Source organism: Falco biarmicus, chromosome 8 (assembly GCF_023638135.1).
Source record: "Falco biarmicus isolate bFalBia1 chromosome 8, bFalBia1.pri, whole genome shotgun sequence".
NCBI classification, from domain to species: Eukaryota; Metazoa; Chordata; class Aves; order Falconiformes; family Falconidae; genus Falco; species Falco biarmicus.
This window is the reverse complement of record NC_079295.1, coordinates 56,036,580-56,053,832: the sequence shown is the minus strand read 5'-3', so window position 1 is coordinate 56,053,832 and position 17,253 is coordinate 56,036,580. Positions and strand designations below refer to the sequence as shown.

The 17,253-nt window shown below is 70.1% G+C and overlaps 2 protein-coding genes across 2 annotated transcripts; one reads left to right on the top strand and one right to left on the bottom strand.

The window, feature by feature from the left end:
• Positions 1 to 305: 305 nt before the first annotated feature.
• Positions 306 to 11,628, top strand: DBN1 (drebrin 1). The gene is given in 17 exon segments (XM_056350362.1): positions 306 to 505; positions 4,685 to 4,740; positions 4,839 to 4,951; positions 5,139 to 5,213; positions 5,291 to 5,437; positions 5,611 to 5,688; positions 5,785 to 5,936; positions 6,092 to 6,155; positions 6,292 to 6,351; positions 6,507 to 6,621; positions 7,742 to 7,879; positions 8,859 to 8,990; positions 10,031 to 10,353; positions 10,355 to 10,582; positions 10,676 to 10,714; positions 10,716 to 10,779; positions 10,875 to 11,628. Coding segments are annotated over 17 exon segments (1,941 nt in total). The 5' UTR covers positions 306 to 419; the 3' UTR covers positions 10,946 to 11,628.
• Positions 11,629 to 11,745: 117 nt separating this feature from the next.
• PRR7 (proline rich 7, synaptic) lies at positions 11,746 to 12,821 on the bottom strand. Its single transcript, XM_056350363.1, has 2 exons — positions 12,524 to 12,821; positions 11,746 to 12,388 (listed from the first exon to the last, which is right to left on the bottom strand). Exons 1-2 carry the CDS (start codon positions 12,819 to 12,821, stop codon positions 12,000 to 12,002), a joined length of 687 nt encoding a protein of 228 aa, XP_056206338.1. The 3' UTR covers positions 11,746 to 11,999.
• Between the last annotated feature and the right edge of the window lie 4,432 nt (positions 12,822 to 17,253).

Here is a 17,253-nt window from a genome sequence, read left to right as displayed (position 1 = left end):
TAAGCTGGGCTGCAGGTTCCCGGGGTTCGGGATCCCCGGGGCGGGAGGTGGCTTGGGGTGCGGGGCCGGAGCCCAGCCCGGGGTGCGGGTCTCCAGGCTGCAGGATCCCGGGGGCGAGCCGTGTGCGGGCCGTATGCGGGGGCAGCCCGGGGCGGGGCGGTGCTGCCCGCACCCCAGGGGGCCCGGCCGGGTGCTGCCGGCGGGGTGCCCCGGGGGCGCCCCGGGGGCGCGGCGGGGGCGGGGGCCGGGCTGGGGGGGCGGAGGGGGGGGGGGGCCGCCGTTCGCGGCGCTAGGACCGGGCGCGGCGGCGGGCGGAGCCTCCCCGCCGCTCGCCCCTCCGCCCGGCCGCTGCGGCAGTGTCTCGGAGGCGGGCAGGCGGCCGGTCCCTCCGGTCCCCCCGGCAGCATCCCGGCCCCGCCATGGCTGGCGTCGGCTTCGCGGCGCACCGCCTGGAGCTGCTCGCCTCCTACCAGGACGTGATCGGCGAGGACAGCCCCACCGACTGGTGAGCGCGCCCGCCGCCGCCGCCGCCGCCCCTTTGTCCCCGCCGCCGCCGCCGCCGCCGCCGCCGCCGCCCTTTGTGCACGGAGCCGCCCGGTAACACCGGCCGCGCCCCGCGCTGCGCCTCCCGCCGCCCCGGGCCCGCGGTGCCGGGAGCCCCGGCACACAAAGGCGGGCGGGGCGGCAGGGGGGTGCGTGTGTGTGCCCGGGCCGCCGTCCCCGGTGCCCGCACCTGCCCGCCGCCGCCGCACCGGGCCGGGGCGCGGTCCCCGCTTTGTCTGCGCCGGGCCGGCACGTGCGAGCGCCGGGACCCGCCGCCCCCGGGAGCCCCCGGCACGGCCCGACCCCCCTGCTGGGCAGCGAGCGCGGGGAGCGGGGGGTTCGCGCACGGCGGGGAGGGCCTGGGGGGTCCCCCCAGTGCTGGGCCCGGCCCCGGGTCCCTCGCCATTGTCTGGAGCCGGAGCCGCGGGCAGGGGCGCCCCGGTGTGTGTGTGTGTGGTGGAGGGAGGCGAATGGGGGCTCCCCCAGCCCGCCCCGCTCCCGGCCGGCCCTTCTGCCCCGCGGAGCGAGGCCTGCGGCCGCGGGGGCACCGGGCATCCCCCCTTCACCCCGGCCCCGCTGTCCGCAGCCCCCCGGGCTTATGGGGTGCCCCATCCCCGGGGGGCCGCGGTGTGTTGGTCTGGGCCCGCCCCGCCGGGCTGGGGGTGCCGCGGGCTCGGGGCGGGGGGTGGCCTCCCCCGGCGGGACCCCCCGGGCTGCCCGTCCCTGCCTGCGCCCCCAGTGCGGGGCAGCCGGGGCTGCGGCCGCCGGGGCCCGGCCCGGTCCAGGCCCTGCTGCAGCCGGCGCAGCATCCCGCAGGGAGCATCTCCCCAGTGCCCACCCGCATCTCCCAGCCCCGCCTGGATGCTGGGGGGCTGGCTGGGGCCGTCTGCTCCGGGACCCCCTCCTTGCCCCCCTGGGTGCCTGCGCCACGCGTGTGGGGGGTGCTGCTGGCACCCTGGGGTGCAGGTCGCTGGGCCAGAGCTGGGGTGCTGGGCAGCGTTTGGTGCTGGGTACATGCTTGTGCATGCTGCTCTCTGGCAGGGGTGCCTGCTGTGCACCCAGCGCCCAGCCGGGGAGCACCCAGCACCCAGCCGGGGGCTACCCCACTCTAGCTGGGTCCCTGCTCATGGGACAGGGCTGGGAGCCCCCTGGGCTGTGTGGGCCTGGGCAGGTCCCCGTCCCTGCCAGCCCTGGCTCTCCCAGGAGCCTCGCGGTCCCACTGCCAGCCCGAGGGTGCCGTGGGCGAGCGCGGTGCATGTTGCCGGCCAGGAGGCAGCTGTCAGCCCTGGGTACATCTCACTTCCCGGCATCCGCTGCAAAGGAGCCTTCCCTGCCAAAGCTGCTGAGAGCAGCAGAAACGGTTCCCGGGAAGGTGAGTGCTGGGGCTGCTCCCCCCCGGCTACCTCCAGCACTGAGCCCCCAGCCAGGCAGCAAGCCCCCACCATACCCATCCTCGGGGCTGAGGTCACCCCATCATCCCCAGCCCCTCCATCTCATAGTCATCGGGGATGCCCACCACTTGGTGCCAGTGGAAACAGCATCATCGCTGCAGGGCCCAGGGCCTGGGTGCAGGATGAGGGGTGATGCTGGGGGGGCTCCATTGTGCAGGGTGATGGGGACCAACCCCCAGTGGTGGCCTGGCCTGGGGGAGCCAGGGGCTGTAAGGACACTGCGCCAGAGCCCAGCCCTGGGCTGGTGCCAGGGGATGCCGTGCTCTTGCCCAGCCGGGATCCCTGTGTTTAGTCTGGGATTCCCACCGCCCCGGGCCCCCCCCACTTCAACCCGGTCCTGGAGGGTCGGAGCATCCCCTCCCCCTGCCCGGCCCCGCAGAGGCTGCTGGGGCCCATTACTCGATCAGAAAGGAATTTGGTGCTGCTTTCTGAGCACGCCGACTCCCTGGAGCTCCCAGCCACATTGGAAACACATGTGCCCAGGCTGGGGCGGGTGGGCTGCAATGCTCCCCCTCCCTGGCCATGATGTGGGGGCCAGGCAGCTGTGGGTGACCCGGATGCTGGCACCCACGGGCACTGCTCCGCCTGCTCTGGTGAGCAGTGGGGCCATGTGAGGGCAGCTGGGCCACTGTCCCCTTGGTGGGGTGATGGGGGATCCTCGCTGGAGTCCTCCGGCTGTGGGCAGCCCTCCTCCCTGGGCTGCACAGGGCACCTCCACCCACGGGTGACACACATGCCCAGAGCCCAGGGAGTGGGAAGGGGCTGTATTTGTTGGGTAGAAGGATTAAAGCCCATGGAAGCAGGTAAAGCGATGCATGACGCTGCCTGCACCCGCTGTGGCACTGCTGGTCCCTGCTGTCAGGGCTCGTGGTAATGCTGTTGGGGTCCCTGGGGGCACCCCTGGGAATGCTGCTGGCCTCTGGACTGGAAACCTCTGGATCCTCCATCCTGTCTTGGGGTCAGGTCATGTTGGGCCGAGCTTGGGGCAGGGCTCTGTTTCTGTGGCAACCCCCAGCTGCCCTGCATCCTGCATCCAGATACAGCCTGCATGGTGGGGTCCTGGAGGGAGGGCAGGCAGTGGGTGCCCCCAGCACCCACAGGGCTCCTGAGGCAGTGATGCTGTGTCTCTGCCCTATGCAGCCAGCTGTGTCCCACGCTATGATCCCCCAGCCCCTGCTTGTGGTCCTGGGCTCCCCCAAACTGCTGCTGTCCTCCCCCCATTCCTGGGGGATCACAGCAGGTTTCCTGGGCCGGGGCTGCGGTTGCAGGCGGGGGCTGCGGTTGCTGCCCTTCCTGGCGCAGGCATCGCAGACAGCGCTTTGCAGCTGCTTTGCCGGCTTCAGGCCGGGAGCTGGTGACGGCTGGGGCAGCCGATTAGCGGGATCGGGATGTGCGGATTAAAGTCAATCTTGTTGGTGCAATTATCTGCGGCTCGCTGCCAGGGGCTCAGGGGGTGGGGGGTGCCAGGGGTTGGAGGGAGGCCCCCTCTGTGTTAGGCACCCGCCTGCCTCCCCCTTGTTTTTCAGCTCTGGGGGTCCAGCTGTGGCCTTGGTTTGGGGGTGGCTCTGCTTGTAGGGACCCCCCCCCCCGATTCCTGTCCCCCAGGCTCTGGCTGGAAGCTGTGGGCTCGGGCGAGAATGGCTCTGCCTGGCACCGCGGGGATTTTGGCTCTCCAGCGAGCACCGCACGGGCGCCGCCAACCGAATGCCGATCGGCAGAGCTGCGTGCCCGCCCCAGTGCAGGGACTGGGGGGGGGGAGTCCAGCACGGGCGGCCCCGGCTTTCCGGGTGCAGCGCGTGACGGTGGCAGGCAGGTTTGGGTGCCTGCCAGGCCCCGGCAGGTCCCTGCTGCCTGCCTGCCTGCCTCCCCCGCTCCCCTCCACTAATCACCTCGTCATCAGGGCGAGCTGCATCCCAGCTGGGATGGGGGGGGGTGTTGCCATGGCGATGGAGGATGCTGGTTGCCTAGCAACATCCATCCCCTCGCCCACCTGCCCTGGACTGATTTGGTATGCGTCCTTCCCCCCCTCAGCTGGCTGCACACCCCTGAGTAGGTGCAGGCTGGTGGGGGTCCCCACGGAGCCCCGAGGGGGCTGGCTGGGGCGCGGTGGGAGCGAGAGGGGGTTTCCCATCCGCTGGGAACGGTTTCCAAGGAACAGTCTCCATGACGGCCCCATCACACCCCGGCGGCACATTGATTTGCTGCTGCTGGTGCTCTGGCATCCTCCCCCGGCCTGGTGCCTGCCGGGCCGGCGGCTCACGCAGCTTGGCACGTGAGCGGCCCCGAGTCCCCTGCCGGTGCCTGGGGCTGTCCCCAAAGCTGGTCAGTAACTGCCAGGGTTGGGGGAGATAGGGACAGTGTACAAGAAGCTGTGGTAGCGTGGCTTGTGGCATGGCACAGCAGCCAGCTGGTCCCTGTGCCCAGGTGACCTTTCTGTCCCAGACCTTGGGACCCTGCCCCACGGCTGCCAGCCAGCAGGGTGGGCGAATAGGTCCTGTCCAAAGTCCCACATGCCCTGACTGGCAGTCCGGCCCTTCGTGATGGTGATGGACAAGGGTCTGAGAGTGGCTGTGTGGCAGCTTGGGGACACCTGGCCAGTCCCCCAGGAGCTGCCCTGACAATGTTAGCAGGATGGGGGGGGCCTGTCCCATGCTCCCCCTGGCTATTGCTCACCCACGCTGTCTCCCCAGGGCCCTCTACACATATGAGGATGGCTCCGATGACCTGAAGCTGGCAGCATCAGGAGGTAAGTCCTCTGTCCCCACAGCTGGCTCAGCTCTGCCAGCGTTATCCCTGGCACCCATCCTGGTGCTGGGTGGATGTCGGCTGACGGTGCCGTGCCAGGTGGAGGTTTGCTGGAGCTCTCTGGCCACTTTGAGATCCAGAAGGTGATGTACGGCTTCTGCAGCGTCAAGGACCCCCAGGCAGTGCTCCCCAAATATGTCCTCGTCAACTGGGTGAGTGGGGGGGGCTGTGCCTGGGGGGACTGTACTGTGCCCCCGGTGTTCTCAGGGGCACGGCTGGGTGCGAGGGAGGAGCCTGTGGTGGCTGAGGGCGTGTGGGTCCTGCTGCCCCGTGGTGGTCAGCTGGTTGGGGGTCACCCTGCCACCCCTCTCCAGCTCAACCCCTTCCCGGCTGCCATAGGTAGGTGAGGATGTGCCGGATGCCCGCAAATGCGCCTGTGCCAGCCATGTGGCCAAGATCGCTGAGTTCTTCCAGGTGGGTGATGTCGGGGCAGGTGAGGATGCTGCCAGGGCACTGACCCCAGTCCCTGACGGCTGCTTGCCCCCTCACAGGGTGTGGACGTCATTGTCAACGCCAGCAGTGTGGAGGACATTGACCCGGGGGCCATCGGGCAGCGGCTCTCCAACGGGCTGGCCCGTGTCTCCAGCCCCGTGCTGCACCGCCTGCGGCTGCGGGAGGACGAGAACGCTGAGCCCGTGGTAATGTCCCCGTGGTGGTGATGGCGATGATGACGGCGATGGCAGCGGGTGCGGGGCATCCCTCCCGCTCGGGGCTCCTGTCTGCCACAGCCCGTCACCCCGTGTGCCACTTACTGTTATTCCCCCTCACTGATCCCAGCCCCTCCGCCCCCCCTGCCTCTCCTCCGTCCCAGGGCACCACTTACCAGAAAACCGATGCCACCGTGGAGATGAAGCGGCTCAACCGGGAGCAGTTCTGGGAACAGGCCAAGGTGGGGTACAGGGGGGGCAGGTGGTAGCCCCTGGGCAGCGGGATGAGCCACTGGTGGGCTGATGGGCAGCCCTGTCCTTCATCCCCCTGACACCAGAAAGAGGAGGAATTGCGTAAGGAGGAGGAGCGGAAAAAGGCCCTGGATGCCCGGCTGCGGTTTGAGCAGGAGCGGATGGAGCAGGAGCGGCTGGAGCAGGAGGAGCGGGAGCGGCGTTACCGGGAGCGTGAGGAGCAGATCGAGGAGCACAGGCACGGCAGGGGCCAGGGAGGATGTGCATGGAGGGGATGGCTGTGCGCGTGCTGTGAGCGTCTGGGTGGGCACATGGGTGTTCATTCATGGGGTGGGGTTGGGGCAGGGACTGGCAGGAGCCGGTGCCCAGCTTCTCTCCCGTACCCCATTTTAGGCGGAAGCAACAGAGCATGGAGGCGGAGGAGGCCCGGCAGCGCCTGAAGGAGCAGTCCATCTTTGTAAGTGCCGTGGCAGGCGTGAGTGGCAGGCATGGGGCCAGCATCAGAGCCTGGTATTGCCCCCGGGGGAGGGCTTTTCCCAGCCAGGTCCCCAGGGCATCCCAGAGCTGCGGGGTCACACTGTGTCTCTTCCCAGGTGGACCAACAAGACGAGGACGACAGGCAGCAGCTCAGGAAATCTGAGTCAGAGGTGGAGGTTAGTGTGGCGGCAGCCATGCCCAGTGCCAGTCCTCGCTGTCCAGCCAGCGGTGCCCATGGCTGGAAGGGGACCCAGCCGGAGGGTGCATGGGGGGTGGTCCTGCAGCCCCATGCCACTGGGGCGGTGCGTCTTAACCTCCTCTGTCCCCACAGGAGGCTGCTGCCATCATTGCTCAGCGGCCTGACAACCCCCGGGACTTCTTCAAGCAGCAGGAGCGGGTGGCATCGGGCAGCAGTGACGCCATCTCACCGGGCAGCCACAGGACAGGTGAGGGGCTGGGGTGGCTGCGGGCACCAGGATGGGGGGGCACAGAGATGCCAGGGGAGGCTGTGGGCTGCGGAGCAGGTGAGTGTGGTACCACTGGGGCTCCCTGCAGCTCAGTGGGTCATGGCAGGATCTGGGAGGACCAGGGACGTAAAGTCAGGAGGAGGTGTCCTCTCTGCCATCCCCATCGTCATGGCTGTGGGTGCTGGGGGCACAAGGACAGCAGGGAGTTGTCCTGCTCTGCTGCGCCACCATCACTGTCGCTGCCATCGTACCTCACGTGGCCCCTGCGGCTGGGGCAGCTTGGCGGGGCTGGATGCCAGGGTGACTTCAGCAGGATTGCTCCTTGCTGGGTGTTGTCCCCTCACCTGTCATGGCACCACACTGGCAGACAGGTTGGCAGTGTGGTTGGTGCGGCACGGTTGTGTAGCTGGAGGTCCGGGGGGGCTTGGCAAGGAAACTCATCCCACGGGGGCAGCTAAAAGGGGCAGGAGTGTGTGGGGCAGGCGTGGGGTACCTGGCGTGCTCCTGGCTGGCAGGGGATGCCCCGTGGGCAGCCCCACAGTCTGGAGTCCAGCCCTGGGACTCTTTTTGGCTCTAGGGCAGGGGCTGGCTGTCCTGGTGGGTGCCTCTGGCCATGGGGCTGTGTGGGGGTCGTCCTGGGGTGCTGTGCTGTAGGGGCTGTGCAGGGGGGAGCCTGTGATGTCTGTTCTTGCTGTGGGACCATGCCATGGGCTGTGCCGTGGGGCTGTGCTGTGGGGCTGTGCCATGGGTCGTGCTGTGGGCTGTGTGTTGTGGCCGTGCCGTGGGGTTGTGCCGTGGGTTCGTGCTGTGGGGGCCGTGCTGTGCCTGAGCAGATAACTGGTCCCATGGCTATGTCCTGGCCTCTCTCCCCACCTGGCCATGCAGCACTGCCTCCCATCCTTCTGTCCTGCTGTCTTTCCATCCTCTTCTCCTGCCATCCACCCACCCCAATGTCAGTGCTGCTTCCCTTCCTGGTGCCCTGGTGCCCCGGCCCCACCGTGGCTGCGCTGAGCAGGGACTGACCCATCTCTTTGCTCTCTCTCTCTCTCTCTCTCTCTCTCTCTCTCTTCCGTCCGTCTGTCTGTCTTTCTCTTGGCAGGTCGTCTGCACTGTCCTTTCATAAAGACAGCTGACAGTGGGCCACCTTCTTCCTCCTCCTCCTCCTCCTCCCCCCCACGGACCCCCTTCCCCTATATCACCTGCCACCGCACCCCAAATCTCTCCTCTTTCTTCCCATGTAGGTAGCTGGGAGCCCCTGGGTGCACAGCTCCGGGGGGCTGAGCCATGGGCAGCTGCCCCACAGCCCACCCCAGCCCCACGGCACAGCGGACCGACAACAGAGGCAGCGCCCCTCCACGGGCACCCCGAGGGGGACGGGTACCCCAGCAGGGGCTGCACCCACACCCATGGGCACCCTGCATGCCTCAGCTGGGGCTGGCCCCACAGTGGGTGCTGTGCCCCTGGGGCGGGGGGATGCGGCAGCCTGTGCCCATGGGGCAGGTTGTGCCTGCGGTACAAGGATGGAGTGCTGGCCAGGCTGCGCCTATGGGACAGTTGGGGATGGCGCAGAGCTGTGCCCGGGGAGGTGATGCTCTGCCATGGGATGGAGCAGGCTGTGCCCATGGGATAGAGGGGGCACCGGGCAGGCTCTGCTCGCAGGGCAGAGGCAGATGGGGCAGGCTGTGCCCATGGGGCAGGAGGAACCGGGGCAGGCTGTGCCCTTGACCATGAAGGACTGTGCCCATGGGGCAGCGTGAGATGGAAAAGGTTGTGCCCAGGATTGTGTGGGGCTGTGCCCATAGGGGCAGAAGGGGCCAGATGGTGCCTGGGGCCATGTGGGGCTGTGCCTCTCCCTGGTTAGGGGTAGCAGAGCACAGCTGTGCCTGCAGAGGCAAGGCTGTGCCAGGGCCCAGCTGGGCAATGTGTGGCCAGGGCCAGCATGCACCATGGCAGGTATGGGGCTGCCTGTCCCCAGACTTGGCAGATGCTGCAGCTGCAGTGGGGGTGCCTGGAGCGGGGCACGGTGGTTGCTGCACCCATGGGTGCCTCTGCCCTGCCGTTGCAGGAGGGGGCGACGCAGTAGCAGGTACATGGTGACTTGCATTTGACAGCTCATGGCCAGGTTGGCGTGGGGCAGGAGCAGGGGCAGCGCTGGGGTACTGGTCTCCCCCATTGTGGGCAGCCCCCCCACATCACCCCGTCTCCCTTGTCCACAGGCAGCCAGTCGGACGCCTACCGCAAGTCCTCGGCAGTGGGCTGCAGCCCCTGCGAGTCCAGCCCGGCTGCCACGCCGCTGGGCGAGCCAGGCACCCGTGCGTCGGGTGACGAGACGCCAGCAACGCCCAAAGGTGGGCGCAGGGCTGGTGCTGCCTGCCCCTGCATGCAGCTGCCTGGGCATACCCCCGTGGTTCCCCACAGCATGCCCCCTGCTGCAGCCCCCTTGACTCCTCTGCATCCCCCACTGCAGCCCTGGTGCTGCAACCCTGCCATCCTCCCTTGCATCGCTCAGTGCATCCATGCTGTCCCGTCTGCATCTCTCGGTATATCCCCCGCCGTCTCTGCTGTGTCCCCTAGCACATCCCCGCCGTACCCACTGCTCCGTGCCGGTGCATCCCCGCCGTCTGCTGCATTCCCCCAGTGCAGCTCCACTGTCATTGCTGCATCCCTGCCGTTGCCAGTGCATTTTCTAACAGTGCATCCCTGCTGTCTCTGCTGCACCCTCCACCATGCATCCCCCAGCCATCTCCAGCACATTGCCCCAGCCGGTGCACCTCCACCATCACCAGTGCGTTCCCCCGGCTCTGTATGCGCCTGCCATCTCTGCAGCATCACCCCAATGCAGCCCTGCTGTCTCTGCTGCATCCCCTGATGCAACTCTGCCTTATTTGCGCCATCCCCCAGTATGTCCTTGCCAGCGTTGCTGCTTCCCCCCACGCAGCCCCACTGTCCTGCTGCATCCCCAGTGCAGCGCAGCCAGCTCTGTTGCCATCCCCATGTGTCCTCACTGTGTCCCTACTGGGCCCTTTGCATCCTCTGGTGCATCCCAGCTTGCGCTTCTGCATCTTCCCAGTGCACCTCTCCCCATCCCCTCCACATCCCTGTGCCTGCCAGCTACTCTTCCCCCACCCCAGCAGGGCCCAGACACCCACGAGGGGATCACCTTGCCCCACATCCTCTCCCACCACGTCCCCGTGGTGCCCAGTCCCCTGGTGCGTGCCAGGACCGTGCCATCGGTCCCCTTCCTGCCCAGCCACTCCCACCCATCCCTGCAGCATCTCCCTGCTGTGCCCAGCTGCGCCCAGCTGCAGCCCTCACCTTGGGTGTCCCCCCAGCCCTGGACGATGGGGGGGGCTGTCCCCACTGACTGCTGTCATCCCCCCCCTTGCAGATTCCCCCAGCCCCAGCACCCAGGAGGCCAGGCCAGCCACCCCCGAGCAGCACTGGCCCTTCCTGGGGCCTGAGGACAAGGCCACCGAGCCCCCTGGGGACGAGCCCAGCCCCCGGCCAGTGTGGACAGCGGGGGATGAAGCCCTGGGGGACCTGGTGACCCTGGAGCCCACCGAGCCCTCCCTGCCACCCGTGGCTGCTGAGCCCCAGCCCGGGGGGACCCCCAACCCCGAGAGCCTCATCGACCTGTGGCAGAGCGACGAGGCGAGTCCCCCGGCTGCCTGGCCCCTGCCTGCTGCCCCTGTCCCCGAGGGTCCCCCCAGCCACGCTGCCTGACGAGGGGGCCCTGCTGAGCCTGGACGAGCTGCCCGAGCCCCCCGCCACCTTCTGCGATGCAGAGCAGGAAGAGGAACCGGTCGGCGAGGGGGACTCCCAGCCCCAGGGGCTCGACTGCCAGCGAGCCCCCCAGGAGGACACCCCCGGCCGAGAGACACCCCCCATCACCAATGGGGAGATGGCCCCCAAGGACGGGACGCCGGGTCGTGGGGAGCAGGTGAGCATTGCTGGGGTGGGGGGGGGGAGGGTGATGGGGTGGCTGGGGAGGGGTCCTGACTGCCTGCTTTGCCCCCCCTGCTGCTTGCCCCAGGCCAGTGAGGGCTACTTCAGCCAGTCCCAGGAGGAGGAGGTGCCCCCCCCCAGAGGAGCTGTCAGCCAAAGCCCCCCAGCCCATCTTCTACAACAAGCCCCCAGGTGAGTGGGGACGGTGACGGGGGGGGGGGGGCCTTATGGTGTGACTCTCTGTGGGGCACCCGCACCCCCCTGACATGAATACCCCCACCCCACAGAGATCGACATCACGTGCTGGGATGCTGACCCCCTGCCCGATGAGGAGGAGAGCTTTGGGGGGGCCCTGTAAGCCCGGGCCCTGCTGCCGGCACAGGCAGCCCGCCCCGGCCGGCGCGGGGCATGAGGGGGCTGCAGCTGGGGGCCGGGCCCCCCCCTCACCCCGCCGGGGCCCCGCAGGATGAGGCCTCTGGGTGGGGGCCACCTCGTTGTGCCCCTGCCCCGGGGCACCTTTTACAGCCCCGCCCCCCCCCCCCCCATCTCCTCTCTTTTTTAAGTTGTCGGTAGGAGCTGTGTCAGTCCCCCAGCCCCCCCTTAGCAGTCCCTCCCTGCTGCCCCAGCGCCCCTTCGGGGGGGGGGGGGGACGACACATGCTCGCATCCCCTGCCTGGCTGTGGGACAGGGTCCTCATTCTTTTCGTGCCCCCCCCCCCCCCCCCCCTCCAGGAGCCCCCCAGTACTTTGCACGATTTCAAAAAAAAGAAAAAGGATAATAATAATAATAATAATAAATGAATATGGCAATAAAGTGACCCAACCGAGGCAAGGCTGCGGCCGGCGGCGCCCCCCCCTCCCCCCCCAATCCCGGCAGGGAGCTGGTGTGGGGTCTTTACTCTCCCCCAACTCCTTCCTCGCCGGGAGTCCCGTCCCATCCCCCCCGCTTGGCCCCCGCTTGGCCCCTCTTCCCCCCCTCTACGGTAACTGTTTTTGGAAAGCACAAGTTCTGTACCGGAGGTGTGCTCATGTCTGTTAATAAATAAAGCGACTCCCACAGGGGCTGTAGCCTGCTGCGGGGGGGTTGGGGGCAGGGAGGTCTGGGGCAGGGGGCTGCTGGGCGGAGGGTTTCATGATGCCAGCCTGCCGGGAGGCAAACCCGAGCCACAAACTTTTATTCTTAAACTGTAACAAACAAAAAATTTAAGAAACAGAGCAAAGTCCAGGTCCCCAGCGCCCCCAGCCATGGGGGGGCCAGCGGGGGCCAGATGGGGAACCAGCCCCTTCCACGCCGGCGGTGATGGCCCGCGCCGGGGCGGGTGTCCCCAGGGTGACACGGGCAACCGAACCCACCCCCCCATCCCCACCGGAGGGGCACCCGTGGCAAGGCCCGGGGGTCCCCCGGGGCCGCTGTTAGACAGCGGTAGTCCTGCCAAAGAGGGGCATGGAGACCGGGAGGTGCCAGGGTCCCGGCTCGTAGGTGTCCCTGCTGCTGAGCTCCGAGTCCGTCCAGCTGGGAAACATGCGGGGGGAGCACTCTGCCTGCAGGTAGAGGTCCGGGCAGGCAGGGCCGGGGCTGGCTGAGCGGGGCAGGTGCAGTGCCGAACCGTAGCCGGCATCCAGGAAAAGGGGTTTGTAGCTGGGGGGCTGCTCCTGCTTCTCCAGCCGCTCGTGGCTCAGGAAGGGGGCGTTGATTTTGCGGTAGAGCCCCCGCGTGTCCATCAGCACCTCGCTGTACGGCGGGGGGGGCTCTGCCATCAGCAGCGCCTCCTCGTAACACGGCGGCTTCGACAAGTCTGACTCTGCAAGGCAAAGCCCCCCCCCCGGACCCCCGCTGCCGTCAGCGCTGCGCCCTGGCTCTCGTGCTGTGTCCCCCCCAAAAAAAGGGGGAGGCGCGTGCTCCGAGGATGCCGGGAGCCCCTCCCTGCTCCTTTTACCGTGCCGGCAGCTCCAGGGCCGTGGGGGTGGGACATGGTGGGGGTGATGATGGTGGGGATCGAGGCGGAGGCGGTGGGGAATGGCGATGCCAGGGGGGCTGCCCCCGTAACCCTCGTAGTGCAGCGGCTCCAGCTCCAGCGCACGCAGGCTCTGCTCCCGCAGCCGCTCCTCCTGCTGCCGCTTCACCCGCCGCCGCAGGTAGCTGCAGAAGCAGCACAGCAGCACGATGAGCCCCCAGATGAGCCAGAAGCCCGCGAAGCAGGTGAGGAAAGTGTAGGTGCCCTGGGACATCACCATCTTGGCTGCCGGCCCTGGGGGGAGGCCCCTGCCTCTCCCTGCCCTCGCGGTGGGGGACGGGATGCTCAGGGCGGCAGCAGGGCCAGGGCAGGACCCGATGCTGTCGGGACCGCTGAGGGCATCTCCCCGGGCTGTGCCCGGTGGTGTCTCCTCTGGCCCGTGGGTGCCCGCCGTCAGGGGTCCGTCCTCGCCATGGAGCCGGGGGGGGCTGGAGCGGGTGGGTCAGGCCTGGGTGCACTGGGCGGGCGGCGGGGCTGGGGGCCGGCAGGGCGGGCGGCGGGGGGCTGGTGGGGTCCCGCTGCCCATCGCTGGGAGGGGGCCGCCGGGGAGGGGGTCCTGCAACGAGACAGACGTGAGCGTGAGCGTGGCAGGACGCGGCCGCCCGTTCCCATGGTGACTCGCTCCACATGCGCAGCGGCACCGCAGCTGGGGGGGGTAGCCATACTGGCCCCACACGACACCCCCCCCCCACCCCCCACCCTGCTGCAAACCTGCACCCCCACCCCAGCACCCCGCCGTGGCACTGGCTGTGCACCCCAGGCCAGGAGGATGCTGCAGCCCCACGCCATTGACACCTTTGAGATCACGGGGCATCCGTGGGCATCTCTGCCTGCCGCCCACCCGGCACACCCCAAATCGGCCACAGAGCCCTGGCAGCTTGCCCCCCCTCACTGTCCCACAGCAGGGAGCCCCGGGAGGAGGAGGGACGTGTGGAGCCGCCAGCTGCCTGCGGCATGTTGCGCTCATGGGAGCACGTGCGCCGTGGCTGCCGCTGGCCTCGCAGCCACTGAGGGGGCTCAGGGGACGGTGGCACCCCGACCTGGCAACGCAGGGCAAGGGGATGGCCGTGATGGGAACATCACCCCTGCCAGGTGCCTGCCTTTAGGCAGGGTGACAGCTCGGTCACATCCAGCCAAGCGCCGGGTGGGGATGGTGTGTGCTGGGGGGGCAGCTGTGCGCATCAGCGAGCGAGGAGCAGCACCCATGGGTGCTGGCAGGCAGGCGTGTAAGGACCTGTCAGGATCATTATTATCGCACTGTGGGAGAGCAGGGGCCGGCTGGCGGGGGAGAGGGCAAGCACCAGAGTGGCCGAGGTCTGGGCGACCATCACTCCCATGTTGCCTCTGCCAGGCAAAGGGGTGCGGGGTCCCTGGCCACCCCGCGGGGCAGGGCCACGCTGCTGGCGAGGGGACCACGGCCGGGCCACCGGGTGCCCGGGGAGCTGGGGGGGCAGCGGGGCCGAGCCCAGTCGGAAGGAAAGCGGGATGGGGGAAGGAAGGGGCCGGGGAGCCCCGGTCACGCTCCGGCGGGCGGACAGCGGGGGCCGCTCCATCACGCAGACAAAAGCGGAGGCAGGGGCAGCGCCGGGCCGTGGGTCCTTGTGGCGGGGGGTGTCCCTCCCCAGGGCGCCCCACGCCGCCGCCGCTGTCCGGCCGAGGCCAGCTCGGTGCGGGTGCAGCTCGCCGGCCGCGACTGCAACAGGGTCCCCGCCAGCAGCCTGGGTATCCCCGGGGGGGCCCGTGCGGGGAGGGCCGCGGATCGAGCACCGGGGTAACGGCCGGGGGGACAACGGGAACCCGGGCAGGGCGGGCTGGCGGCGCCTGGGGACCGGGGGCGTTTGCAGCTGGGGCGGGCGGGGGACGCGGGGCTGCCGGGACCGGGGACGTGCGGGCTGGGGGAGGCGCGGGGCCGGGCTGGGAGACACCCACGCCGGGCGGGGTACGGACCGGCCGCCGGGCCGGGAGCGAGCCGCCGAGCCGGGCCCCGCCGGTGCCCCTGGGCTGCCCCCGGCCGCGGCCTGGGCCCCGCTGTCCGCGTCGCATCCCCGCCCGATGCCTCCGGCGGGGACGTCCCGGCTCCCGGTGCCGAGCGCGGCCAGCCCTCTCCTCCTCCTCCCTCCTCCTCCTCTCCAGGGGCGCGCGCCCGCCGGCGACGGACCGGACACGCGCGCGCCCCGGTCCGCGCCGCGCGCCTCCGCTCCGGCCCCCGGCTGTCGGTGGCGGCGGCCCCGCGCGCCCCCTCCCCGGCCCCGCTGCCCCCGCGCCGCGCAACAGGCGGAGGCGCCGCGCCCTCTCCCTCCGCGGCTCCCGTTACCGGCGGCGGCAGCGCACGTGGCTCAGACGGCGGGCGGCGGCTCCATAGGGCGGCGGCGGCGGCGGCGGGGGGGGAGGGGGGCCCGGTGCGCGCCCGGTGCGCGGCGCTGCCGCCTCCCGGCGCTGCCTTTGTCTCCGGTGAGCGCTCCCGCGCCGCCGCCGCGCGCCGCCCCGCCCGGGCTCCCGCCCCGCCGCTCCGCCCCGCCCTCGGCTCGGGGAGGGACCCGGGAGCCGCGGGCCCCCCGCACCCCCACCCCGGGAGCCGCCGCGGAGCGGGGGCTACCGGCGCGGCTCCGCACGGGGCGGGGGGAACCGGCGCTGCCCCGGGAATCCCCCCCTCCCCCCGCCCCTTCCGGGGAACGGCCGCGGGATGCCGGTGGCATGAGGGCCGTGGCATCCCCGGGGGTGGCCGCGGGAGCCCCACGGGGCGAGGACCCGGGATCCTCGGGTGATGGCCCCGCGGCCCCGGTGGGGTGATGCCACGGGCTCCCCCGTTCGGTAGCCTTGCACTCGCCCGGGGGGCGTCGAGGGGGGGCCAGTCGCAGCCTCCTTGGCGGAGGGGGGGTGCAGCCACGGGCTCCCCCCACCAGCGCAGCACTAAGACGGCGGCAGGGCGGCAGCTCAGCCCGAGCGAGACCCTAACGGCCCCGGCCCGCCGGGCACGGCCGCGGGATGCGTGGCTAAGGGCAGGGATGGCAGCCTGGCGCCGAGGGACAGAGGTGGCCCCACGGACACCTCGCTGGCCTGGCCAGGCACTTGTCCCCCTGTGCTAGTGCTCCCCAGCTGTTTGCCGTCGGGGGGGGGCCATCACCAGCTCTGCTCTGCTGTGCCCGAGGCCGGTGGTCATGGCCATCGTGGGAGACCCCTCCAGGGTCCTTGGGACAGTACCCAGCATGGGGGCACCCGCTGTCCCTTCGCCACACCCTGGGGCTGTGCCAGGAGCCTGGTTACAAGGCACGGGCCAGCCCTGTGCCAGGGCCAGAGGCTGGGGGGCTGCCCAGTGGCGGGTGCCCCTCGCAGGCCGTGACCCCGCCGCCACTTCCTCCCCGTGGGCAGGGTGGTGGGCACCCACCGCAGCCGCACACACAGCACATTGTTCTGCCGGGCCTGGCAGGAAGGATTTCCTCCCTCTTGGCCAGGGAATGACCCCGTGAAGCTGCCCACTCCTGCCACGGCCCCGCAGAGCACCCCCGGCAGCCAGCCAAGCCCTGCCACCTTGCCCCGGAGCAGGGCCATGGTGGCCGTGCCTCCCCCAGCCCCCTCGGCTCTGGCCCCGACTCACCTTGCTGGAACTGGTCTCCTGCGCTCGGACCTCACAGCGTGGCCACGGCCGCCCAGCAGTGCCGGCTTGAGGGGTGTGGGGGTGCCCGAGCAGCACCCGCGGTGGGCAGGGGGCTGCGGCCATGCAGGGGGGATGGGGTGCTCCCTCGGGGCAGGGGTAAGGCAGAGGCTGGGGGTATGGCAGGGCCCACAGGCATCATCAGGCCAGGGTGAGGGTGGACGGGGGGAGCCAGGCCTCCGGCCCCGCCAGTGCTGGGGGCCGGGAGCTGCCTTCCCCTTCCCCACGGCGGCGGGGGGGGGGGGGGGGGGGGGGGGGGGGGAGGCAGGCGGGGGAGCGCTCCCCGAGCCACATGGTGGGCTGGAGGAGGAGCCGTTGCCCAGGCAACAGCTGAGAGCATCTTTCACCCCTGAAAATCGTGTGCTGGCGCTGCCACCACAGCCCCACAGCTCAGGGCAGGATCCCCAGCACCCCAGGGCCCAACCAGAACTCTCCCAGGACCTGCCATGTCCGTGGGTCCCAGACCCGTCGGCTGGTTCCCACTCTGGCCATACAGCAGCACCCGGTCACGCTGCTCCCCCCCAAGGGCATGGATGGGGACGAGGCACCCCCCCAAATGCCAGGGCTGGGGCACTGCTGGGCAGGGGGCAGCTGGGGACTGGCAGAGCCCCCTCCATGCCCTGCTCAGGGCTCAGCCATGGGCTGCCCGCACTCGCGCCCTGCCTGCAGAGCCACGGTCAGCCTGGCTGATGGTGTACCAGGCACCACCAACACGCTGGTGACCCCAGGACCTCGATGCCGGGTGGCACAGCCCAGGTAGCGCCGACAGGGCGGCACAAGCATTCCTGGCCCGTGTGATGGGAGCAGCAATCCCCAGGCAGTCCCCATCCCCCCACCCTGCCTTCCTTGCATGGCTGCAGAAAATTCCTGGATTTTACCCCAAGATGCCCCCTCTGAGTGTGAGAACTCCTCCTCGGCCTGCTCCCATAGCAACTGTTCCCTAGCTACCCAGCCGCACTTGCTATTCTCATCCCTGTGCAGCTGTGTGCGGCCCCCCTGC